Source organism: Xenopus laevis, chromosome 3S, assembly GCF_017654675.1.
Source record: "Xenopus laevis strain J_2021 chromosome 3S, Xenopus_laevis_v10.1, whole genome shotgun sequence".
NCBI classification, from domain to species: Eukaryota; Metazoa; Chordata; class Amphibia; order Anura; family Pipidae; genus Xenopus; species Xenopus laevis.
Window position 1 is genome coordinate 1,628,437 of NC_054376.1, and position 25,643 is coordinate 1,654,079.

General features: G+C 42.7%; 1 protein-coding gene across 1 annotated transcript; it reads right to left on the reverse strand.

The window, feature by feature from the left end:
* Positions 1 to 5,341: 5,341 nt before the first annotated feature.
* On the reverse strand, positions 5,342 to 25,643 carry arfgap3.S (ADP ribosylation factor GTPase activating protein 3 S homeolog; the record flags this gene model as incomplete). The annotated part of the gene is given in 39 exon segments (NM_001086858.1): positions 5,342 to 6,550; positions 6,578 to 6,606; positions 7,205 to 7,326; positions 7,416 to 7,506; positions 7,717 to 7,840; positions 9,037 to 9,177; positions 9,303 to 9,431; positions 10,230 to 10,361; positions 10,611 to 10,750; positions 11,580 to 11,626; positions 13,006 to 13,068; positions 13,235 to 13,307; positions 13,656 to 13,738; position 13,740; positions 15,276 to 15,307; positions 15,309 to 15,342; positions 15,344 to 15,366; positions 15,369 to 15,373; positions 15,376 to 15,381; positions 15,384 to 15,389; positions 15,391 to 15,399; positions 17,255 to 17,258; positions 17,260 to 17,265; positions 17,268 to 17,278; positions 17,281 to 17,285; positions 17,287 to 17,308; positions 17,310 to 17,325; positions 17,328 to 17,329; positions 17,440 to 17,463; positions 17,466 to 17,468; positions 17,470 to 17,490; positions 17,493 to 17,500; positions 17,503 to 17,509; positions 17,512 to 17,550; positions 25,583 to 25,590; positions 25,593 to 25,606; positions 25,609 to 25,626; positions 25,629 to 25,639; positions 25,642 to 25,643. Coding segments are annotated over 38 exon segments (1,500 nt in total), but the record flags the coding sequence as incomplete, so codon positions are not given.

A 25,643-nucleotide genomic window follows, 5' to 3' on the forward strand; every position in this document is an offset into this window, starting at 1 on the left:
TTGTTACATTTTGTTTGTACTGGAATCAGTTATTTGAGTGAGCTCTAATACATCTGCTAGGAAAGGAGCCCCCCTATAAGATATATTGATTATCGGACACCCAACTGCCGCATGAAGAGAGAATGAAGAGAAACAGATGCTGAGAGAGGGACAGTGAAGATAAACTCGATTATTTCAGCAACAACGCAGCATTTTTAATTGATTGTATTTAGAAAGTTTCTTACTTCTGTACGAGGAAGCTTATATTACATTTTTTCTGTATAGTTCCCCTTTAAAGGAGAACAAATTGAATGAATGTGGCTGTATTATAGATGAAACTAACCAGCCAATGTTTCAGCAGACTTATAACATTAATGATTTAACAGTTCCCTGTCTGTGAGCAGAAGCCTATGTCATTCACAGACAGCAGAACACAAGTGTGCAAAAAAAATGGTGCCCTTTTATATCACTTTGCACACACAGCATTCTGTTCTGGAAATGACCCTTCTAGTGTGTGGCATATTGAGGCTAATTCTTGGTTGATTATTAGTTCTCCTTTAACCTGATAATCCAATTAAAACAGAGACATAGCTTCTCTTTCTAATCAGACAACTGCGTTCTATAATTGGAGCTAATTCCAATACAAAATTTAAGATCATTTTCTTGTTATCCATGTCGTTATACTTTGGTAGCTGCGAGTCTGTCGGCAAAATGCTAAGAATCCGCGCGGCTCTGCTCTATATCCAGTCTTATCAGATTTTATAATTAACCACTTCTGTTCAGCAGATATTTGATGTGCAGATATTTTGTAACCACAAACACTGGAGAGAAATAATGTCTATTTTCTATGCTGCCTGTCCTCATTTCCCAGTGTGCTTTGTATACAGAGGACAATAAAGTATTTCTTTTCTTGTACCTTAATACAGGGGGGAATAGTCATCCTTTTCTGCCATATTCATCCGGGGTGTCCGATTTTTTGCCTAGGAACGCAACTAGCACCCGACAAAGGCAAGAGTCTTCTGCAAAAGATTTGGGCAAATATTGAATCCAAACCCTAGTGATCGGCTGAGTCTTGGACATCCCTACTTTCCATTGGTTGAACTTAAAGTGAAGGGGATTGGCAGACGTGGAGGGGTGTCTGTTCGGCTGAAAACATTGTTGTCTGAGGGGCAGTGTCAGAAATCTAGTAACTAGTGAGACAATACAGTAATGTGGATGATCAGAAGGCTGCAATGAGGAGTTAGACAACCTGAGCAAGAAATGTTTCCAGAAATTGGTAGCCAGGGCCCCCCTATAAATTTTTAAAAAAACAAAACTTTGGCGGCCAGGGTCCCCCATAAAAGTTAAAAAAGAAACATTGGTGGTCAAGGGCCCCATAGAATATTTTAAAAACAAAATTGGTGGCCAGGGGTTTAATAAAATTAAAAAAAATTGGTGTTCAGTGGAACTTGCCGTAGGTTCTTCTTCAGCTTCGGCTCCTTGTGGCTTCGGGTTTCGGGTCTTCAGCTTTGGCTCTTTTCTTGGCTTCGGGTCTTTTTGTGGCTTGAGATCTTTTCGCAGCTTCGGCTCTTTTTGTGGCTTTGGGTCATTTTGCGGCATCAAGAGTTGAACATCAGGTCTTTTTGCAGCTTCATGAGTTCAACTTTGGTTTTTTTTTCTTGGCTTCAGGAGTTCAACTTTGGGTCTTTTTGTGGTTTCAGGAGTTCAACTTTGGGTCTTTTTGTGGCTTCAGGAGCTTAACTTTGGGTCTTTTTGTGGCTTCAGGATTTAAACTTCGGGTCTTTTTGTGGCTTTGAGTCTTCAACTTTGGCTCCTTTCTTGGCTTTGGGTCTTTAGCTTTGGCTCCTTTTTCGCGGCTTCGGGTCTGTCAGGTTTACTGGAGCATTAGATGATGGATCTCTTCTAGACGATAAGGACCCACAAGCGGCTCACACAACACTGAACCCACCTGGGGATGATACAGAAGGAGCCATGAGTGGAGAGAAGCCAGTGAGGCTAACCAGGATCGAGGTACCGGGGAGTAAGAGAGAGGCGTAGTCAAACCAAATCCGAGTTCAAGGGCAGGCAGCAAAACAGCAGGAACAATAGGCAGGCCGAAGTCAGGATATGCAGCAGAGAGTCGAGAATAAGCAAGGTAATACACAGGAGTTCAATAGAGAAGATTAGTATATCAACTCTTGTCTATTCCAGCAGTTCCAAGGCCCTGACTTTGTTCAGACTCACGTCAGTCGACTGAAGGACAAAGTGACACGGATTTGGTTGGTGGGTGGAAACGTTGTGTTATTACATAGCCCCGTAGTCTTTACATTGGGGCCACGGGAAGTCCATGTTGTGTGTGTGATTAAATGATCCAGTCCTCGTTCTATAGCATAATGCTGATTTCTGGCCTTTTCTTGCAGAGGTCAAATCTGTCCTTAACAAGTTCAAGGAGCAATTCCCGTTTAATATCACTGTCATTTATGACTTTCATACCAGCACCACCGATGTGATCAATGTGGCTGACCAGATTATGGAGGAAATTAACGTCAGTATATAGAGCTTTACCTTGAGATTATTGGACTGGCCCAGTACTTTGTGCTCTTCTTCTGCCTTTACTCCTTTTTTCCATAGGTCCAATCTCTCTGTTCTCCCTGTTTGTTCTGATTGAGTTCTGTCTTCCCTTTCCCATGAGTATGTGCCCAGTTCTGTAGGGGGTGACAGTGAGTATGGGATATATATATATGTGCAGCGAATCATGTTAGTTGTATTGTAGCTTTCATTCCCTTTCTCCTTCCCTCACTCCTATAATGTTACTTAAAGAAACACCCTGTCTATTGGGGTTTCTCTTTGATCTACAGGCTGGCGCTGTATCTTAGGAATTCTCTCCTGACTGATAAACATGATAATTCCTACATTACAAAGAACTTTATGAAGCTGAATGAGCTGAGGGTGAGACTGGTGCTCCCTCTCCGTTACCCCTGAACATGAAGGATCAATCTCTCTACATCTCACCTAGTGAGTCCCAATGTATTTCAGTAACATCCTCCACCCCACTCATTCACTATAGTACAGACCACTCTATGCCTAGTGACCCACCACTCATTATAATTATCTGCCTCTCAATAACTAAGGCACATTCCACTTACGGCTATAACTACCAGTCACTTAACTAGTCAGTCACTAATTTACCCATTCAGTAGTCATTATAGTAGCCACAACACTGTGTTTAGGAAAACCACTTTCTCCGTGCCTGCCGCCATTTTCTCATGAGTCGCTCTCATGCCTGCAGGTTCTCTGAAGATGACGGCAGCTGAGAAGATGATGATCGTTTTCATGGGGATTGTGCCGTACATGAGAGCTTCCATCTTCATCATCGTTATAGATTTCGGAGCCTACTTATTGCTAGGGAAGCCACATGCAGAGCTCAGTGCCAACATAACGGTGAGAGAGTTGCTGGTCTGTGACTTATCCAGGGACACTGGTTCTCTCAACATTCCTGCCCTACTGATGGGAGGCCACTTACCCCTGGAATGTGTTATGTGAGCGGCCAATGCTTGTGTGTGTGTTCCTATCACTATTTATATCTTCAGTCTCTAGATTCTTCTGTGTATTCCCCTCTCCTGTCCGTAAATGTCATTCCATCGTCAGCCATAATTTTATTTGATCACCGATGGTCAATGCTGAGCCATGGGTTGGTCCATTTAATATAATGAAGGACAGTAGAGCTTGTTAGAATGGATGCAAATGCTCTTTCACATTGGGCAGGGAGAGGGACTGCCTGTAATATAGAGTGAGAGGTAGATTAGATGCTGGGGGTCCTGATGCTAATAATTTAGGGGTTTCTTTTGCTCCTCCAATCTTCAGTGCCACTGTAACAGGTTCCAATTTATTCAGCGACTTCTTTAAACAGAATTTCCTCATTTGAGTATATGGTAATGCAAATTGTTACCTCCAAGTGCCTGGTTACCCCATCACAGCCCGACTTCAGGGTTTACACATGATTATCAGTAAGTAAAGTTTGGGGTTGGGATGGGCAACTCTTATAATGTGTCTCCATCTTGCCCTATATCTGTCATGTTTTTCTGTAACACCTCCTATTTTCTATGTGTAGGAAATAGAACTTGCCCTTTATTATTTCTACAGAACAGGATCTGAATGTTTTTGGGTCTGTGATTTAGTTTTTTGTTTTGAACTTTTCCTCTGATTTTATCATTGGAATTAAACCCATTCTTTCTTCCAGGTTTTTTTTTTTTTTATACGGATTTGCCTTTTTTTCCACCGTGATTGGGGCGTAACTTACAAGATTGAGACGCTCCCTCTGTGCTTATTAATATCCATATTGTGAATTGGTAAGTACGTAGGAAGCAGAACTTACACGTTAACATAGTAGTTTAGGCTGATAATAGGTTAATATTCTTACTGCACTTTATACCGGAGGAATAGGGAAAATCCTTCCTCTAAACTGCAATCAGACTCCCCCCCCCCCGGCTCATGAGTATTAATACCAACAGCCTTTTAATACCTTAATCGTGTAAAAGTGAAAAAGTGGAGGAGATGAAAGACAGAAGGAAAAAGAAAAGAACAAAGGAGAGGAAAAAGAGGAGGACAACAAAGAGGAAGACGGAAGGAAAAAGAGGAATACACAAAAGAAGGAGGAAGGAATGAAGAGAGAGACAGAAAGGAAGAAGAAAGGGTGAAAGAAGGAAAAGATAAAGATAGAAGGAAAAAGGAGGGCAGAAAAGAAGAAGGAAGGAATAAAGGAAGACAAAGAAGAGGGAAGGAATAAAGGAAGACAGAAAGAAGAGGGAAGGAAAGGAAGGAATAAAGGAAGACATATAAAAGAGGGAGGAAAGGAAGGAATAAAGGAAGACAGAAATAAGAGGGAAGGAATAAAGGAAGACAGAAAGAAGAGGGAAGGAAAGGAAGGAATAAAGGAAGACAGAAATAAGAGGGAGGAAAGGAAGGAATAAAGGAAGACATATAAAAGAGGGAGGAAGGGAAGGAATAAAGGAAGACAGAAAGAAGAGGGAGGAAGGGAAAGAGTAAAGGAAGACATATAAAAGAGGGAGGAAGGGAAGGAATAAAGGAAGACATTAAAAAGAGAGGTAGGAAAGGAAGGAAAAAGAAAAGAAACTGCGCCTTGTAGCACTCACATGATGAATGTCACTAATAAACACAAGAGGTCGGCCGTTCCTGGGGGTCGCTTCATTCAGAGCTTATTGCAGTTGCAGTTAATCACTAGGTGGCGCTTTTTGGTTCTGTGGATTTGCAGCTGCCAACTGAGGGGAAGTGGACCTGCTCTTCCCATGAAGCTCCATTGTGTAGACTCGATGGCAGCGTAAAGGCCACGTACAACACCAATACACAGAGCTGAGCCAGGAGGTTGTAATCTAATCTTTAATACAGAATTCAAATTGATACAAAGATGGCGTCAGCATTGTCAGAGGAACAACCCAAACGTACAGGACATGACCACACATAAAAAAAAAAAAGATTTCCCTCCCCCAAACAAAATGAAGTCTGACAATGCACAAAAATGCTGTCTAAAACACAGCAAGTTGTCCTTGTAACCATAGAAACCGGATTCCCCAAACAAAACGAGCAAATATATTTCTTTTCAAGTACATTTATATTCTAGTTTCAAACTTTGCATATAGATCAGTCTCCTATATATGTGAATGGGATCCGTTATCTGGAAATCTGCCTTACAGGCCCCATTGTGGATAACAGATCCTATGTTTGCCTGTATGTGTGAATATATACATATAGTTCCATTCCTATAAATATTGGGGTACATTAATTGCAAACGCCCTCCTCTTAAAACAAGTACAAACATGGCAGCCATATCAATTGTAGAACGTCAACTCCCAACAGCCTTTGCAGCTTGAGGGGAGGCACAATTTAGGCACCTGGTCTACAGATTGAGACGCAGACACTTCTGATTGTCCAGCAACACAATTAAGGCCCCAATGACGAGGGTGATGCCAAGGGAAACTATGGAGGAACCTGGGGGGGGGGGTTACTGAGGTTCAATATAAATGAATTATATTCCCAAAGTTTTGGGGCCCACTAATGATCTATAACACACAGTGCAAAGCTAGTGCCCCCCCCATGCAAGAGGAAGGATAAGTGAGAAGCAACTCATGGAATGTGCAGAGATTTAATGATACAAAGAACCCCCCCCCCCAGCTCCCAATTCCCTATTGTGCTCCCGCTCTCCAATAAGGTGCAAAAAAGTAGAATTTTCTTTAGGAGAGACAAGCCGAGCATGAGAGGTGGGTCAGGGGGGACTGGGGGGGGGGGAGATCTCACCCCCCGCGTAATAATGAGCGACCCTATAAGGCAAATGGACCAACACAGGAATTCTCTCTAGTTCTAGAAATAATGTTCATTAGAAGTTATTTATTTCTGTCTGTACCTGAGTCTCTGAGGAGGCTGCACAGCCACTAACATTGGGGAGAGGATGGGGGGGGGCTTTTTCTTTGGTGCTGCAAAGTCTATAAGGGACCAATGTACCAGCTGGATATGATTTGTGGAGGATGAATAAAGGAATAAACAGAGAGAGGAAAGGGGAGATCAGAGTGATGTGGGGGTTCAGGCAGCCTCTGCCATTGTGGGGCTCTCCTCATGTTAAGATCCGTATCGGTCCTGGGAAGAAAAAAAACTGCATCCGTTACTATAAAGTCTCCAGACATAAAGAGGAGGAAAGAAAGAAAGGGGAGGAAAGAAAAATATTGAAACAAGAAAGAAAGTACAGGGAGGGAGGAAAGAAAGAAGGAGGACAGAATGAAGAGGGAGAGAGGAAAGAAGAGGAGGAAAGAAAGAGAAGAAAAGAAAGAAAAATATAGAAAGAAGAGGAGAAAAGAAATAAAGAAGAGGATGAAAGAGAGGAGGACAGAAAGGAGAGGGAGGAAAGAAAAAGAGGATGGAAGAAAGAGAAAGAAGAGGCGAACAGGGCAGAAAAGGAGCAAAGAAAGAAGAGGAAGGAAAGAAAAATATTGAAACAAGAGGAGGAAAGAAAGAAAGAACAGGGAGGGAGGAAAGAAGAGGAGGACAGAAAAGGAGGAAAGAAAGAAGAGGATGAAATAAAAGAGGAGGACAGAAAGAAGATGATAAAGACAGAAGAGGAGGAAAAAAAGGAGGGAAAAAAGAAAGAAAGAAGAGGAGGAAGGGAGGAAAAGGGTTAGGAAGGAAGAAATAAGAGGAAGGAAGTAGAGGAAAGACAATCTGTGATTTGGGCACTTACCTGAATGGTTGTCATGACCCCGTTGGCAAGAACGGAGAGTCTCCCGGCAACTGACTTGACTCCCTGCTTGAAGTTGCCCATATCTGGGGCTGAGGGGAGCACCCGCGTCAGGTTGTAGTTTCCTTTACAGAGGCACAAGTGAGGGGTTTAAGTCACATTGCAGCACAGACTCTGGCCATAAGAATGGGGAGTGGGGTCTTCGCTTACTCACCCGCGGGGTCTTTCTTGTGCTCATCAAACAGGTCGGCTGAACTAATGGATGAGTTTCCTGAGAGTCTTTCCAGGCGAGACCTGGTCTCATACTGCAAAGGGCAGAACACATAGAGGAGATGCTTCATATACAACTCAGAGAATTTGTCTCTGTTCTCCCTTCCAGTGCAGGGACTATGCAAAAGCTTTTATATGGGGAGGGAACTGGAATGTATGTCTCAGGACAGTGAGAACTACAAATCCCATGATTCCCCGAGAATTAGCAAGAAAAGCAAACATAAGAAAAAACAAAGGGGACTTACATCAGCATTATCCTGCTTCCCAAAAAACATGTCGGATGATATAGCCTTGGCATTCCCAAACTTTTTCTGGGCATCATCTGTGGTTGGCACAGGTTCTACGTCATGTTTACGCCGAGTTGCGGGTCTGTAAGAGAGAAGTACGAGGGACAAAACTATCAGCCCCGTTATACAGTTATCCATCCAATGCATAAATAATGTCATCCCATAATGGCAGCATAGGTATCCCCTGTACTAAGCACAATTCAGCAGGAACAGCCCCTAAGTTTGCTCATAGTCTGTACAGAGAGATCCCATAAAACTATGGCAGCATAGGTATTCCCCTGTACTAAGCACAATTCAGCAGGAACAGTCCCTAAGTTTGCTCATAGTCTGTACAGAGAGATCCCATAAAACTATGGCAGCATAGGTATTCCCCTGTACTAAGCACAATTCAGCAGGAACAGTCCCTAAGTTTGCTCATAGTCTGTACAGAGAGATCCCATAAAACTATGGCACATAGGTATCCCCTGTACTAAGCACAATTCAGCAGGAACAGTCCCTAAGTTTGCTCATAGTCTGTACAGAGAGATCCCATAAAACTATGGTACATAGGTATTCCCTGTACTAAGCACAATTCAGCAGGAACAGTCCCTAAGTTTGCTCATAGTCTGTACAGAGAGATCCCATAAAACTATGGTACATAGGTATTCCCTGTACTAAGCACAATTCAGAAGGAACAGGCCCTAAGTTTGCTCATAGTCTGTACAGAGAGATCCCATAAAACTATGGCACATAGGTATTCCCTGTACTAAGCACAATTCAGCAGGAACAGCCCCTAAGTTTGCTCATAGTCTGTACAGAGAGATCCCATAAAACTATGGCACATAGGTATTCCCTGTACTAAAGCACAATTCAGCAGGAACAGTCCCCTAAGTTTGCTCATAGTCTGTACAGAGAGATCCCATAAAACTATGGTACATAGGTATTCCCTGTACTAAGCACAATTCAGAAGGAACAGGCCCTAAGTTTGCTCATAGTCTGTACAGAGAGATCCCATAAAACTATGGCACATAGGTATTCCCCTGTACTAAGCACAATTCAGCAGGAACAGCCCCTAAGTTTGCTCATAGTCTGTACAGAGAGATCCCATAAAACTATGGCAGTATAGGTATTCCCTGTACTAAGCACAATTCAGCAGGAACAGTCCCTAAGTTTGCTCATAGTCTGTACAGAGAGATAGCGTCAATCTTCCACAGTATCAGGCAGAATTCAATAGGAAAATGTGATTCTAGCCCCCCCCATATTAAGTTCTCAGACAATGAGAAATAGAAAGAAATTAACCTGTCGTTGTAACTTGTGGTCTTTGAAGTCAAGGACACGTCTGGGTCAGCGCTGGTTTTGTCGTTTTTCCAATAATCATCAGATTGTTCCTCCCAATTTAAGAAGGAACTGATGAGAGGTTCTGGGGGGTCCTCTCGGTACCTGAGTAACAGAGTAAAGCAGGGAGAGGTAGAGTGAGAGTGAATTTAGCGGTGAATACAAAGAATTGCTCATCAGTGACTGCTCTTTGCCTCTCTCGGGCAGTGCCAGGAACACAGGGGTCTCACCGTGATCGGGGGGCGCTGAAATACAAATCCTCAGGCTCCTCCTGCTGATACAGCTTTTTGGCCTTCACGTTCTTTGGGGCCTCCTGCTCGATTGTCTTCATTTCCGAGAGCACCGAGTGGGAGATACCACTGAGGATACAAACATAGGGGGGTGTAACTATTGTAGCTGCTTTGTATCAGCCGACCCTTCCTTATCTCTCCCAAATTTTCATTCTTCCAAAATGACATTCCTGAAGCAGCAAGTGTATTTAGTTGTAATATTGGTGTGTAGGTGCATCTCAGCTCATTTTGCCTGGTCATGTGATTTCAGAAAGAGCCAGCACTTTAGGATGGAACCAGAAGCGATCCTAGAGGGGGGCGGGCCCTGGTGCATGACGCGCAGCCGGCCCCCCCCCCCTCCGTACGGCCGAATTTTCAGCAGTGAACGGACTGCCAGGGGGCCCTGAGGGGGTGCGGGCCCTGGCCCACTCGCACCCCCGCTCCCCCGGTAGTTCCGCCACTGGATGGAACTGCTTTCTGGCAGGCTGCTGTTTTTCCTTCTCAATGTAACTGAATGTGTCTCAGTGGGACCTGGATTTTACTATTGAGTGTTGTTCTTAGATCTACCAGGCAGCTGTTATCTTGTGTTAGGGAGCTGCTATCTGGTTACCTTCCCATTGTTCTGTTGTTTGGCTGCTGGGGGAGGGGGTGATATCAGTCCAAGCTCTTTTGAGAAATGGATTTCAGTGCAGAATTCTGCTGGAGCAACTGATGTGTTTTTTTAAAAAAAACATATTTTCCCATGACCCTTTAAACTGGATGAGCCCCGAGATCCCCCGTCTGTCTGGTTTTCACGCATGAACACGGGTGCTGGGTGAGTATAAAAGGAGGCGCTACCTGCGGGTGCCATGAACACGGGTGCTGGGTGAGTATAAAAGGAGGCGCTACCTGCGGGTGCCAAAGCCCATTCCCAGACGCTCTGCCTCGGCTGCTTTCTTAGGGGGCAAATTCTTCAGCTTCTCGTCATCCTTTTGCTTCTGGATTTCCAGTTGTTTGTAGGCGAGACGTAGGGACGTGACCCTGGGGTGAGAGAGGGAGGTGGTTACTGGGGTATCTATAGCAACTCATTTGCCCCACAAAAGCCTCCCTCTCGCAGTGAACCCTATACAACACCCTATTGGGTGTTTCCCTTGATCAAGCCCTGCCCTATGGGCAGGGGCTGCTTTATGGCACCACAACGGCAGACCAGGGGCAAAACGGGGGTCACACCAAGATACACGAGCCCCTGACCTGTTGGCTTTATACAGTTGGGCGGCTAATGATACTCACACAGGCTCCTCCTCCTTTTTGGTTGTGGTCACCGCCTCCTGCTCATTCTGCTTATCCACCGCCTGTGCGTGTTTTTCCATCTCACTGAAGCTCTTGCTGCTCACTTTCTGGGCCCCCAGGCCCCCTTTCTTGGCACCGAGCTGGGGAGCAAATCAGATCCGTTTGGTTCGGCCCAGTACATAAAGTATAGACACTTCCTAGTCCAGCTATTGGCTCCTATCAACAATGCCCAGGCCATAATGGAAGAATTTATATATATATGTGTCTCTATATGCTCCTATAGGGACACAGCTTAGCACTTAGAAAGCAAGGGGAAGTTAAAGGGATTCTGTCATGATTTTTTATGATGTTTTTATTCCTAAATGACACAGGTTTATACCTCAAATAATTCACTGTACAATATAAAATGTCATTCCTGAAGCAGCAAGTGTATTTAGTTGTAATATTGGTGTGTAGGTGCATCTCAGCTCATTTTGCCTGGTCATGTGATTTCAGAAAGAGCCAAGCACTTAGAGGAACTGGCTTCTGTGGCAGCCTTGTTGTTTCGCCTACTCAATGTTTAAACTTGAATGTGTCTTCAGTGGGACCTGGATTTTACTATTGAGTGTTGTTCTTAGATCTACCAGGCAGCTGTTATCTTGTGTTAGGGAGCTGCTATCTGGTTATCTTCCCATTGTTCTGTTGTTAGGCTGCTGGGGGGGATATCACTCCAACTTGCAGTACAGCAGTAAAGAGTGATTGAAATTTATCAGAGTCACATGACTGGGGGCAGCTGAGAAACTGACAATATGTCTAGCCCCATGTCAGATTTCAAAATAAAATATAAAAAAATCTGTTTGCTCTTTTGAGAAATGGATTTCAGTGCAGAATTCTCCTGGAGCCGCACTATTAACTGAAAACAGGTTTTCCCATGACAGTATCCATTTAAAGGGGAAGTTAAAAGAAGAGAAAATATAATCAGTGTCTCACCCCTTTCTTGGCGGCAGTAGATTTCTTCTTTAAAACAGAGACGGATTCTGCAAGGGAACACAGCGCTGGTTAATGCCTGGGGGTTGTGTGGGAGGCATGTGTGTTGCTCAGCCGTGCATTATGGGAAGCGTGAATTACAGAGCTCTCATTCCTTCACAATTGGCTAACGAAGAGCGGGTGCCACGGGTCTGAGCATTACTTGCCGCTAGCCCGAGTCTCTTCAAATAAATGTCACAGCAGCAGCGAGACATACAGGGTTAAGTAATAAAAGGTGCAGTGACCAATAGCAACCAATCAGCATGCAGCATTTACTGGTTGCTATGGGGAGAGGGGGGGGGACATAGACTGCGCAGGGATAATTAACACTAAGATCAGACCAGAAGGAGCGGTCGGCCAACAGGAACGTCTCAATCAACTATTGGTTTCCAAGGAAGGAAACGGAAGGAGCAGAATTTAGCAAGAATCGTCAGGGGGGTGTTGCACCCTAAAACATCCAGAACATGGGGTTCAATCAGAAATGCACCTTGGGTGAATGTCCCTGGGTAAAAGGATCTACATTGTGCCCAGTACTTACCCATGTACAGATCTCTGATGCATTTCTTGGGCTGCTCTCCTCCCCATGCCTCTGGTTAAGTGAATCAGCCCCAATACTAACTGTTTAGCTGCTCTCCTACCCATGGTTCAGTGGAGGAGTGGGCGGGGCTTGATGATCAGGAATGATTCATTTGTATGAGGTCCCCCTAGGAAAGCGTTTAAATACCACCCCTTGTGTGACCATAGGAAAGAGAGCAGCCCAGAAGCAAGTAAAGAGAATTTTACCTACCAGACCTATTTCCCTGTATCAGCCGGACCAATAAGCAGTTTGTCTGCCTGGAGGTTAAAAACCTTGCACCTCAGTTGTGGGACAGACATACACCCCCCACCCAGTGGGTGTCACTACAAATTCATGGTCTTCCTACCAGACTCCCATGAATCGACGAGCAACATTGAACCCTGATTTATGTGCTGCAGGACTAGTGCTTGTGCAGCAGGAAAGGACGAGGCGGGGCTAAAGCAGAGTAATATTTCCCATAATGCAAAGTGTGACAAAAGGTAAAAGAGCGGAATAATCACAGTGCAAAATGGAGAATCACCTCTGGCAGGAGGGTTCCCTGCGGATATCAGATTCTCTGAACCAGCTGCAACATGAAAGATAAAAGAACAGGCGGCATCTTGTTAGTTTACTTTCCCTTTAATCGAGGGAGCTGCAAGGGCTGCCCCCAGGAATGGACACTAACTGTCGACTAGCAGCTCATATCTGCTGTACAGTCGGCTTTACATGCATCACATACATTATATCAGCAGCACCGGGCTCTAAGGGTTAACCACTGCCCTTTGGAATTGTGGGTAAACTGAAAGAAAAGCAAGAAATAAATACGTGAATTACCTAATGAGGCTTTGGGAGACATGCTGAGATAGTCGACACTGGGACCAACGTCTGGCTCACCTGCTAAAGGAACACACAAGTCTTAGTGGTACGTAATGCACCCCCCGTGCACAGGCAGTTCTGACTACAGAGAGGATAAACCCGCAGTGAAGCTGTTCACCCCTATATTTGCTTGCTGCACCCCCGATAATGTCACGGGCCGACCAACGGGGGAGAGGCTGATATTTACCTTCTTTGTTACTGATGGTTAAAGGGGTCTCCTCTACTTGGGGGGCTGCGCCTTGGGCCGTGTTATTAACCTGCTGGGAGAAGAGACGATGATGAAAAAAATGAAATTTGGTCATTGATAATCAATTAAAGGGCACATAAACCTCCCATTATATAAATGACGTATGCACGATGATGATCCAATGAGAAGCCTGACATTTACTCACTGTATGGCGCTAGAGAAGGATTTAACAGTGCCCACCCCGCAAAGAACTGGGGGGCTGGTGTATAGAGAAGAGCTGAGGAAACATTTTATTGAACACTGTTGCTTTAAGAACAGAGTTGGACTAATGCTCCCAGCATGCCTAGCGAGCAGCATCTGCAGACTTTATACAGAGGGGGTGAGAGGTTGTAGGTGACCCTTATGGTGTTTCTCCCAATACCTCCGAATGAGAAGCAAAAAAGTCCTCTTCTTCTTGTTGTTGGGGTGACAGAGGTGGGGCCCCGTAAACGTCGATCCAGAGCTGTAACACAAAGGGAAAGTTAAACCTGCTGGATGTGAAGAGAAAAGAAAAAGAAAAGAAAAAAAAGAAGCAGAGGAGACGCGCCCCAATATATAACAAGTAATAGCCATTAGCCAAAGGACCTTTTTGGTCAATCTAGAGCTGATAATATGACGCCTAGGTATAGATGTGAATTATGATAAGTAGGCCAGTTATAGATGTATATTAAATTATATAGTGCAGTATATGATGTAATATATTTATAGCGGCGAGTTTAAGTATATATAGATAATATTAGCTGACAGTTAAGATGTAATATATAAATATAGCGCCAGTATAATGTATATTAGATATAGTAGCGCCAGTTAATATTAATGTATTATAATATATTAGCGCAGTATATATGTATATATATTAAATAGACGTATAGTGCATATATATTATATAGCACAGTATAGTTGTATATAAGAGATTGAAGAGTTGCAGTATATGTATATATATATATAGCACGCAGTATAGTGCATATATTAATATATAGTGCAAGTATATATGCATATAAATTTAGCACCAGTTAGTGCGAATATAATATATAGGTGCAGTATATATGTATATTATATATGTAGCGGCCAGTAGTGATATATGATATATAACATGCAGTATAATGTATCATATAGATGTATTGTAGCGCAGTATATATGTTTAGGAATATATAGTCGACAGGATAATGTATGATATGATATTAAGCGCATCTATAATGTAGTAACTTAATATATTGGCGGTTAATGTTATATTAATTATATATGAGGCAACTATGAATGTTATGATGTATTTATGCCCATGTATGTATATTTAATAATGCGCCAGTATAATGTTATATATAGATATATATAAGGTGCCATAAATGTTATATAATATATATGGTGCCAGTGGTATATGTATTAAATATATAGCGCCAGTAATATGTGTTTTAATATATTAGCGCCAGGTATAGATGTAACTAGTATATTATGATAAGGCCAGTATAATGTATAATAATATATACTATGAGCACGGTATAGATGTATATATAATATATAGCGCCAGTATAATGTATATATATATAAGTGCGCAGTAGATATAATATAGGACGTAATATTAGTATATATGATATTATAATAGCGCCATATAAATGTTATGTAATTATAATATGAGCCATGTAATGTATTTTAATATATAGCGCCAACTATAATGTAGTAAATGTTATATAGCGCATGTTGTATATGTAGATTATAGAGCCAGTGTAATGTATATTAATGTATATACTGCGCACGATATATGTATATTGAGATATTATATTGCCAGTGTGAATGTATATTTATATATATGTAGCGCCAGGTATAATATGTATATAGTATATGTATGGGCAGTATAGATGTATATTATATATATAGCGCCAGTGTAATGTATATATAATATATATACAGTATAATGTAAATACAATATATATCACAGAGAAAGCAGCAGCGCTGGAGGAAAGAGCCAGAGCTCCCTAGTGGGTTCAGCTGAATACTCACTCGTGTGGCCGTGATTCCTGGTTGCCTGGGTGTGCAGTGGACTTGATCTTCTCCGTGAGCTAGGGCCCGCTGTTTGTACTGGGCATTCGTGTCGTTAGGGAGCAGCGTGTTGTGTCGGAAGGAAGATGGTCCTGTGGGAGTGAGAGGGAGGTATAAGGCTTTTTGGGGTAGAGAGTCTCGGTGGAAGGTATTAAATTTTTGCACAGGCAAGGTCTAGTTTTGAAAGTTACATGTGAAAGTTTTCCAATACTGGCAGTAAGTTAGGATCTCTGCTTACACTGAGTAATATCCCAGTGAGTGGAGAGGCAACTATTTCTTCTCTCTTATCACATGTAATGATCTACACATGCCTACTTAATCAGACTCAACACATTTGCGCTGTGTCTGCTGGATGCCTGAACAATAACTCCCCTTATGGCGAGCAACGCATTCTTAGCAGTATATAAAGTGCAGCAGCTACTTCCTGTAGCACACAAAGCGTCACTTCCTGTGAGCTCATAAAGCAGTTCTCCTGTAGAAAAAGCAGCTACTATGTGTTCCTGTAGCTATACAGGGATCTAAAGCTCTTAGCAAGCAAGTTCTAATTCGCCTGTAGCTAAGCAGAGTTACTTCTCTAGCATAACAGCTCTACTTCCTGTAGCATCACAGAGAATTTATCCTGTAGCATACACAGCATCACTTTCTGTACTACACAACGTGTACTTCCTGTAGCATCACAACAGCAGTCTACTTCCTGTAGTCATGTAACAGAAGTCTACTGCTGTAGCATCGCAACACAGTATACTTCTGTTAGCATCGCACAGAGTCTATTCCTTTGAGCATCACAGCAGAGTCTACTTCTTGTAATGCATGCAACAGCGTCTAGTTCTGTAAGATCGAACAGCGTCTATGTCCTGTATAGGCATCGGGCAACAGCAGTTTACTTCCTGTATGCCATGCAATGCAGCGTCTACTTCGCTGTAGCATCACAAAGAGCAGTTATCTCCTGTAGCATTTCAAACAGCAGTCTAACTTCTGTAGCATCATCACAGCATGCAGTCTACTCCTCTAGCATCAACACGCAGCATTCTACTTCTGTAGCTCAAGCAGTCAATGTCTATACCTTCTCTATAGCTCACAGCAGCAGTCTATTCTCTGTAGCATCACAACAGCAGGTCTTACTTGCCTGTAGCATGCGCACAGCAGTCTACTCCTGTATGCTGCAACAGCGTCTAACTCCTGTACATCGCAACAGATCTATCTCTGTAGGCATGCAACAGAGTCTACTTCCTGTAATCACAGCAGACAGTCTATTCCTGTGGCATGCAACAGCATCTACTCCTGTAAGATGCAATCAGCATCTATTCTTGTGCATAAAGCAGCAGTCCTACTTCTGTAACATCGCATACAAGCATCCTACTTCCTTAGCATTCAAGCAGCAGTATCTTCTGGTAGCATTCCAGCAGCAGGTCCTATTTCCTTGTATTGATCGCATCACAGGATGTCTATTCTTTCGCTTATTGCTTTTTTGGGAACAGCAGTCTACTTCCTGTAAAGCATCACACTCAGCAGTCTACTATCCTAATTCGCAACAGCATAGTCTACTTCTGTTAAGCATGCAATCGCAGTCCTACTCTGTAGCATCGCAACAGCAGGTCTAGCTTCGTGTAGATCCAGAGCAAGTCTACTCCTGTAGCATCGCAACCAGTGATTACTTCTTGTAGCATCACAGGCAGCAGTCTGACTTTCTGTATGAGTATAGTAGACGACATCAACTGTGCCTGTGAAGACTACACAAAGAAAGTAAAAGTGCCGTCTCTGCTATTCAGTGCAGTGCAGGACTGGCAGATAGTGGCCCTGCCCGGTTGCCAATGACTGACAGGAAAGTGCATGTGACATAGGATAGAGAGCAGGGGGAGCTAGAGAGCTGGCTTGATGCAGTTTGGGAGGGGCGGGGGGGGGGGTGCAGAGGTAAAGAGATTCAAAGTGGAACGGGAATATTTACCAGCATGGATTGCTCTCGCGACATGCTGCAACGGCAGCTGGAACCAGGACCAGTTATGAATCCAGTTCAGTCGCCTAGAATGGATAAAGAACAGAGAGAGAAATCACAGATCGCTTCCCTTTATTCTCCATCACCACAGGATAAAGGGGACGGCCTCATCAATATTAGTTGTGATTTCTCATCTTGAATGATAGTCAAGTGAAGCCCGAGACGCGAATGGGACCTCGACAAGTCGATGTGCACAGGAAACCCGGTACTGATACTCGCGCTGGGTTTATTGGCTCGTCAGTCGAAAAAACTAGGAGAGCACGGTACATCGGGGGTATCCCATTCACCGTGGTCACAACATCCTCCCTGATGTGAGAGTGGAAGCTGCATAACTGCATGCAGCCACAACTAACAACGCCCGCGCAGACGCCAGAAGAGGCTGAATGTGGTAACTATCAGGAAAATAAAATGTAGGTAAGAATTCCTCATACAGTCTACTAAATAATCGCACTTAAATATCTTGTATTGTTTCTGAAAATAATCAAGTATCTTCACTATCTCATTCACATCTGGTTTCTCTTATTTCTTTCTGCAGCAGTTGGTGTCGAATTATTTCTACTTTCTGGACAGTTACATCCAATAATATCTTTATAGGGGGTCTCTTTGCCAGAAGTATGTATTAAGGTCACTCTAATTATAACTCACAGAGCATCATGGTCTCTGCACATGATGCAGGATTTGTGAAAAGGCAGTTATTTGTTTGGTTAACTGATAGTTATTTGAGGAGCTATAACAAATAACTGCTTTTGCACAAATTCTGCATGTAATAGAACTGATTGTTGGTGAGTTAATAGAGTGAGCTCTAATACATCTTCTAGGCAAAAGAGCCCCTTAAGATAATTGGAATCTAAAGCATGTCAGTAGATGGAAAGATTTATGATATGGTAGACAAGAATTACTCAAATAGGGAAGCACTGATCAGGATTCGGATCTTTTACAGCAGGTAATTCGGCCAGTCGAATCTATAATTTGATTGCAAATTAGTGAGTGGGGAGGGAAATTTGCTGATTCTTTTATACAAACAAGAAGGTAAAAATTTTTTCTCTCTTCATTCTAATATTGCATATGCAAATTAGAATTCGGTATTGGTAGAGTCGATTCTGAATTGCTTGAGAAGTGATTCGGGTTCGAGTTAAATCCAATATAGTAGAGCTTCGGGTGTATCCCTAAATCAATATGAGCTTTAATGTACAATTGGTCTCCATGCACTAAGGATCATTTCAGGGGATAATTGGAGAGGAAGCTGAGGGGAGTCTGATTGGCTCTGCAGCATACCGATGCAGTGGACTTGATAACGATTTTTTTAACGCTATTCGAGTACAAGTTTTCTGACAGATGTCAGTTGAAAATCGTAGATGTTCGTGCATTTATCTCCACTAACTGATCGTATTGTGACGGATTTTGCTCGAATAGCTAATCATTCTTTGTGTCTATGGGGACGTTAACTGTCGTGAATATGACACGCAGACTTGCTGCATGAAGGAGAGAATGAAGAAACAGATGCTGAAGAGAGGAATAGTGAAGATAAACTGATTATTTCAGAGAGTACAGAATATTAATGTATTGTTTTGAAAGTTATTTTTCAGTTGAGGAAATTTATATTTAATTTCATGATAGGTTCCACTTTAAATGCAGCCTCGTGGTGAATGTCATGTATATAGTGAGCACCTATCCCGGCACCCCCATTTATTCCCTCCAAGTAACCTGATCAAACCAACGTCCACCCACAGACTCTGGGGAGAGCAACATTGGTGTTTTGGGGGGTGGGAATAGATGATAGTTCACATTGCAACGGATCTGCCTCTTGTGATAATGGGCTGAACTCTTGTACCTCAACTGCACAAACAGCTCATTTGTTATTGATCTGACACTGCCCGGGATCAAACGCACACCAGGGACAAGGCAGTGGATAACAGGCAGCTCTGCTATCGAGGGACAGGCAGGGGTTTAAAGGCAACTCCTATAAGGGACAGGCAGGGTTATTAATCAGGCATTGATCTAGTTGATATGGGTACAAGGCAGGGGTTAACAGGCAGCTTCCTATGGGGATCAGGGCAGGGTTAACAGGCAGCTCCTATCAGGGACAGGCAGGGGTACAGGCGCCTTATGAGGACAGGCAGGGTTAACCGGAACTTCCTATCAGGGACAGGCGGGTTAACAGGCACCTCTATGTAGGGACAGGTCAGGGGTAAAGGTCATACTCCTATAGGACAGGCAGGGGTTAACAGGAGCTCCTTGAGGGACAGGCAGGTTAACAGGCACTCTATCATGGAAGGCAGGTTACAGCACTTCATATCAGGACTGGCGGGGTTAACAGCAGCTCTATGAAGGGACAGTGCAGGGGTTAGACGAGCAGCTTCCTATTCAGGGACAGCAGGGTAACATGGCAACTCCTATCAGGGACAGCGGGTTAACAGGCAACTTATCGAGGACGGCAGGGGTACAGGCAGCTCCGTATTAGGGCAGGCAGGGGTTAACAGGCAGCTCCTATGAGGGACCAGCAGGGGTTAAAGCCTCTATCAGAGAACGAGGGGTAACAGGCAACTCCTATCAGGGACAGGCAGGGGTTAGAGGCTAGTCCTATGAGGGACAGCAGGTTAACAGCATGTCTCTAATGAGGGGACAGCAGGGTTAAGCGAAGCTATAGGATAGCAGGGTTAAACAGGCAGCTCCATCAGGGCAGGCAGGGGTTACAGGACAGTCTTAATGAGGGACAAGGCAGGGTTAACAGGATGCAGCGTCTATCAGGGACAGGCAGGGTTACACCTAACTCATATAGGGACAGGGGTTAACAGCAGCTCTATCAAGGGACAGGCAGGGGTTAACAGGCACTCGTTCATGGGATACAGCAGGGTTTAACAGCAGCTCTATCTAGGGCAGGCAGGGTTTTAACAGGACTCTATCAGGGACAGGCAGGGGTAACAGCAGCTCCTATGAAGGGATAAGGCGGGTTAACAGGCAGGCTCTATCATGGGACGGCAGGGTAGAAGCAACTCTATCAGGGACGGCAGGGGTTACAGCAGCTTTGTCTATAGGGCATGCAGGTGTTAACAGCAGCTCGTATCGGGATCAAGGAGGGGTTAACAGCAGCGCCGATATTCAGTGACACGCGGTGTTAAAGCACTAAGCTCTATGAGGGACAGGCAGGGGTTTTACAGCAGTCCTATGATGGACAGGCAAGGGGTTACTGCAGCTCCTATCAGGACAGGCAGGGGTTAAAGCAGCTCCTAATCAGGGACGGCAAGGGGTAACAGCAGCTCTCTATTGAGGGAAGCAGCAGGGGTTACAAGGCAGCTCCTATCAGGGACAGGCAGGGGTTAACAGGCAGCTCCTATCAGGGACAGGCAGGGGTTAACAGGCAGCTCCTATCAGGGACAGGCAGGGGTTAACAGGCAGCTCCTATCAGGGACAGGCAGGGGTTAACAGGCAGCTCCTATCAGGGACAGGCAGGGGTTAAAGCTAACTCTATCAGGGACATTGGCGGGTTAACAGGCAGATCTATGAGGGACAGGCAAGGGGTAGACAGGACGCTCTATCAAGGGACAGGCTAGGGGTTAACGAGGCACTCCTATCAGGGACAGGCAGGGGGTTAACGAGGTCAGTCTATCAGGGACGGCAGGGCGTAACAGCAGCTCGATCAGGACATTGTGCATGGGTTACAGTCGCTGATCAGGGAAGGCAGGGTTTAACAGGCGCTGCTGAGGGCAGGCAGGTTTAACAGGGCGGCTCCTATGAGGGACAGGCAGGGGGTTAACAGGCGCTCCTATCATGGGACGGCAGGGGTTACAGGACAGGTCCCTACAGGACAGGCAGGGGTTAAACTAGTGCAGCTCCTATAGGGAAGCGAGGGAGGTAACAGGTCAGCTCCTATCTGGGACCAGGGTACAGGAACTCCCTATAGTGAAAGGCAGGGTTACAGGCAGCTCCTATCAGGACAGGCAGGGTTAAAGGCGCTCTTCGAGGGCAGCAGGGTTAACAGGCAGCTCCTATCAGGGACAGGGCAGGGTTAAGCCTCCATACAGGTGACAGGCAGGGTTAACAGCAGTCCTATGAGGGACGGCAGGTTAAACGAGCTCCTATCGGTGACAGGCAGGTTAACTGCACTCGTATAGGGACAGGCAGGTTAACAGTACATGTCTATCAGAGCAGGCGGGTTAACGCAGCTCGTATCAGGGGACAGGCAGGGGTTACAGCAGCTCGTATCAGTGGTTTATCCAGAATGGGCATTAACGTTTACTGATCCCATACGAGAGAGAGGGACGTTCCTCGGTCACTAAAACAACAGGGCGAAGCATTCGTGGCGCGACTGCTAAAATGGTATAAAGAACTTATGGACAACTGAACTCAACCCACGTCACCTCTTCATGACATGAGACCATCAATCAGCGCAAGAGACATTAAAGGGGAAGTTCATCCAGTGTGTTTCATGATCGTTCCCAGAATAAGGACTTTTTTTTTTAATTACGTTCCATTTGTATTTGTTATTTTTTCCCAATGGGTTTAAAGTTTTATTTTTCCCTTCTAAAGGCAGAGACAACGTCAGATTTGGGGAATTTAGTCGCGCTGGTGACAAACCTCTCTTTTCGGGCGTCTTAATTCTCCCAAACTGCTCCGCAGATGTAAATCGCGATTCAGATTCGTTTTCTGAGAGCCCGATAAGTTTCCTCGTGAGGCAAAAACCCCCGGTGTGCGCCATTTCATTTCTACGGAGCTAGTTTGGAGATTTGATTACGTGGCACTAATCTCCCGATAGAGGTGTTCTCTGCAGAAGGCGCTCTGTAGGGGGGGGTCGCCGCCCTGTAGAACGTCTAAATAAATACATTTGTTTATCCTTCTTATGTTTTGCCTGTGGAGCAGAATCTAGGATTAATTTACAGGCAGGCTGTTAGACGATACAATAAGTTATTGAGACTGCCAGAGATGCTGCTGAGAAATGAAATAACTCATGTATCATCTAATTGGTATCACTCAATGTATCACCTCATGTCTCAACTCATGGTAGTAACAATTGGGTGTCAACTAATTGTTATCAAATCATTAAAAACTAATTGTATCATAAATGTATCAACTCATGTTAACACTAATGATCAATAATGTCTCAAATAATTGTATACACTCATGTAAATAATTGTATCAACTTTAAATGTAATCAATCATGTAGCAACTAATGTGTCAATAATTGTGAACTCAATGTATCACTAAATGTCAACTAAATTAACACTAATTGTATCACTAAATGTATCAAGTCAATGTAAAACTAATTGTATTCAATAATTGTATCAACTCAATGGATATAAAATGTAATTCTAACTATTGTATCAACTCAATGTATCAACTAATGATCAACGCAATGGAACAACTAATTGTATCAACGAATGTATAACTAAATGTAATAACTAATGGTATCATAATGTTCAACTACTTTGTAATCACTATATTGATCAACTATTGTATCAACTCAATGTATCACTCAATGTACTACTAATTGTAGATCAACTCATTGTATACTATTGTATAACTAGAATGTATGAACTCATTAAAAATAATTGTATACTAATTGTATAAGCTCAATGATATAATGTTAACTCATTAACACTATTGTATCTAATAATGTAACAATCAATTGTAAATCTAATTGTATAAACTAATTGTATAATACTCAATGTATCCTCATTGTATTCACTCAATGTAACAACTAATTGTACAACTAATCGTATCACTCAATGTTCACAAATGTATCATCAATGTAACAATAATTGTATATAATAGATTGTATAAAAATGTAACAACTATGTATATAATTCCTGTAACACTATTGTATCAACTAAATTTAATCAACAATGTAAAAATAATTGTATCATTGATTCAGATACGGTAACAACTAATTGTATCATAACTAAAGTATCAACTCAATGTAAACTATTTGTTCACTCACATGTATAATCAATGTAAACTATTGTATCTAACTAATGAATAGAAACTCAATGTATAACTCATGAACAACTAATTTAATCAACTAATTGTATAAACTAATGAACAATAGTGTATAAGACTCAATGTACAATCTATTTGTATCACGTAAAATGTATCAACCAGTTAACCAACTAATTGATACAAGCTAATGTATCAACTCAATGTAACAACTAATTTTATAGTAACTCAATGTGTATCAAACTAATGTCACTCATGTAAACAAACTATTGTATCAATAAATGTAACACTAATGATCGATTCAATGTATCACAACTAAGATGTATCAACTAATTGTATACTAATAGTAATCCAACTCTAATGTAACAATCTAATTGTGATAACTAATGTTCAACTATTGTATAACTCAATTAAACTATTGTATCACTAATGTATCAACTACTTGATCAACTAATTGTATTAATACTCATGTAAACTAATTGTACAACTCAAGTAACACTAATGTAGTCACTAAATGTATCACTCACTATAACCAATACTTGTATAACTAATGTATATAACTCATTATCAACTATGGATCAACTCATGTATCAACTAAGTGATTATAACCAATGTACACTATTGTAACAACTAATGTTCACTAATGATCGAGCTAAATTGTATAAACTAATTATCAACTAAATGTATCACTCAATGTAACAACTATTGGTACTAATATTTACAACTCATGTATTCAACTATATGTATCAGCATAATTGTATCAAACTAATTGTATCAACTCAATGAAAACTAAATGTATCAACTAATTGTATCAACTAATTGTTATAATCATGTAAACAAATATTTGTAATAATAATGTATAACTATTGTTATCAACTAATGTATAAACTAAATGTATCAATAAATGTATAACTCAATGTAGACACAGTATCAACCAATGTATCAATAAATGTATAACTTAATTTTATAATGTATAAACTCATGTATAACCCTAAATGTATCAACACAATGAAAACTATTGTATAACAATGTAATCCAACTATTGTATCAATTGTATGAAGAATTGTCTGAAAGTGGTACCGTTGTGAAGCTCACTGGTGACTGCGCTGAAAGACTCGAGACACAAACATTCAATAATTGGGAAAACTGAAAGTAATTTGATAAGTTTGTTTCTGGGGAACAGTCCTGAAAATCTGGATCTGAAATAAGTGTTTGGAAATGAAAATACCTTTTTTGTTTATAAAGAAGAAAAGAAAGAATTTTCCCTTATAATTGTTCAGCCCATCGTCTGTGAGGGATAGTGAATAACGAGTTGGGGGGGGATCAGTGTCTCCCAAACTGCAGGAGGGACACACAGGTCATGTGATCACCTGTACAGCTTTACAAGCAAGGGGCGTGAGTGGTTGGCTGATGTATCGGCAGTCCGGGGGGGTCGAGGAATAGAGTTGACAATTGTATTCCCACCCCCCGCGTAGTTTATAGTTTTACACCGTGTGCTGACGCGAGGGCTGGAACTACAAATCTCCGTCAACCACCGAAAGTGAATGAGTAAGATTTATAGGACAGTGAAACAGGACCCCTACACCACGCCAATAGAGCTCAAGCTTTGCTCATCTCCCCCCCCATGCACAAACTGCCGGCACTTGCCACGGGAGAGAAACAGGTGTCAGGAGTGAGGAGTAATGTGAAAGGTTTTTCGACTCACTGGAGGGCAAGACATGAAGGAGCGCGGTGTCAGACTGCCCACCTGTGCCACTGATCTCTCCTGCCTAATCACTCAGCAACTGGACCCGCTTCAAACCCACACAATATACGGTCTCCCCCAACTCTAGTTGTAGCCCCCGTGGTCTTTAAAATATCACCCCCCCAGTACAGACCGTCACTAGTGCCACAGGGCTCCCATATTAAATGGATAGTTCCCTTTAAAGTGACGTAATTATGACGTAGAGAGGGTAATCTGAGACTATTTTATTCATTTTGTGAGTGTTTGACTTATTAGTTTTTATTCACAGCTCTCTGCCAGTTGTATATTTCAGCTATCTGGGCTAGGGTCCAAATCCTAGAACCATGCCTGATATGAATAAGAAACCTGGAATAGTGATAGAGAGGGCTGAATAAAAAGTAGCAATAACAACTTTGGTACCTTCAGAGTATTGTGTTTAGATAGGTTCAGTGACCAGTTTGAATGGGTTGGAAATCAGAAGAAGAGAATACAAGTAGAAAAGTAATAAATAAATAAAAGACAATTGGAAGATCAAGAAACAAGATGGAATACAAAACTGGCGAAAAACGTTAACACTTAGCGTCCCCCAATCCAAGTGAGGAAAAGATAAGAAGAAAATAAAGACAAGACCTTGTTGTGGGGACGGAGCGGAGCGCCGATAAAGGGACGCGAATGATCCTGTTTGGCGG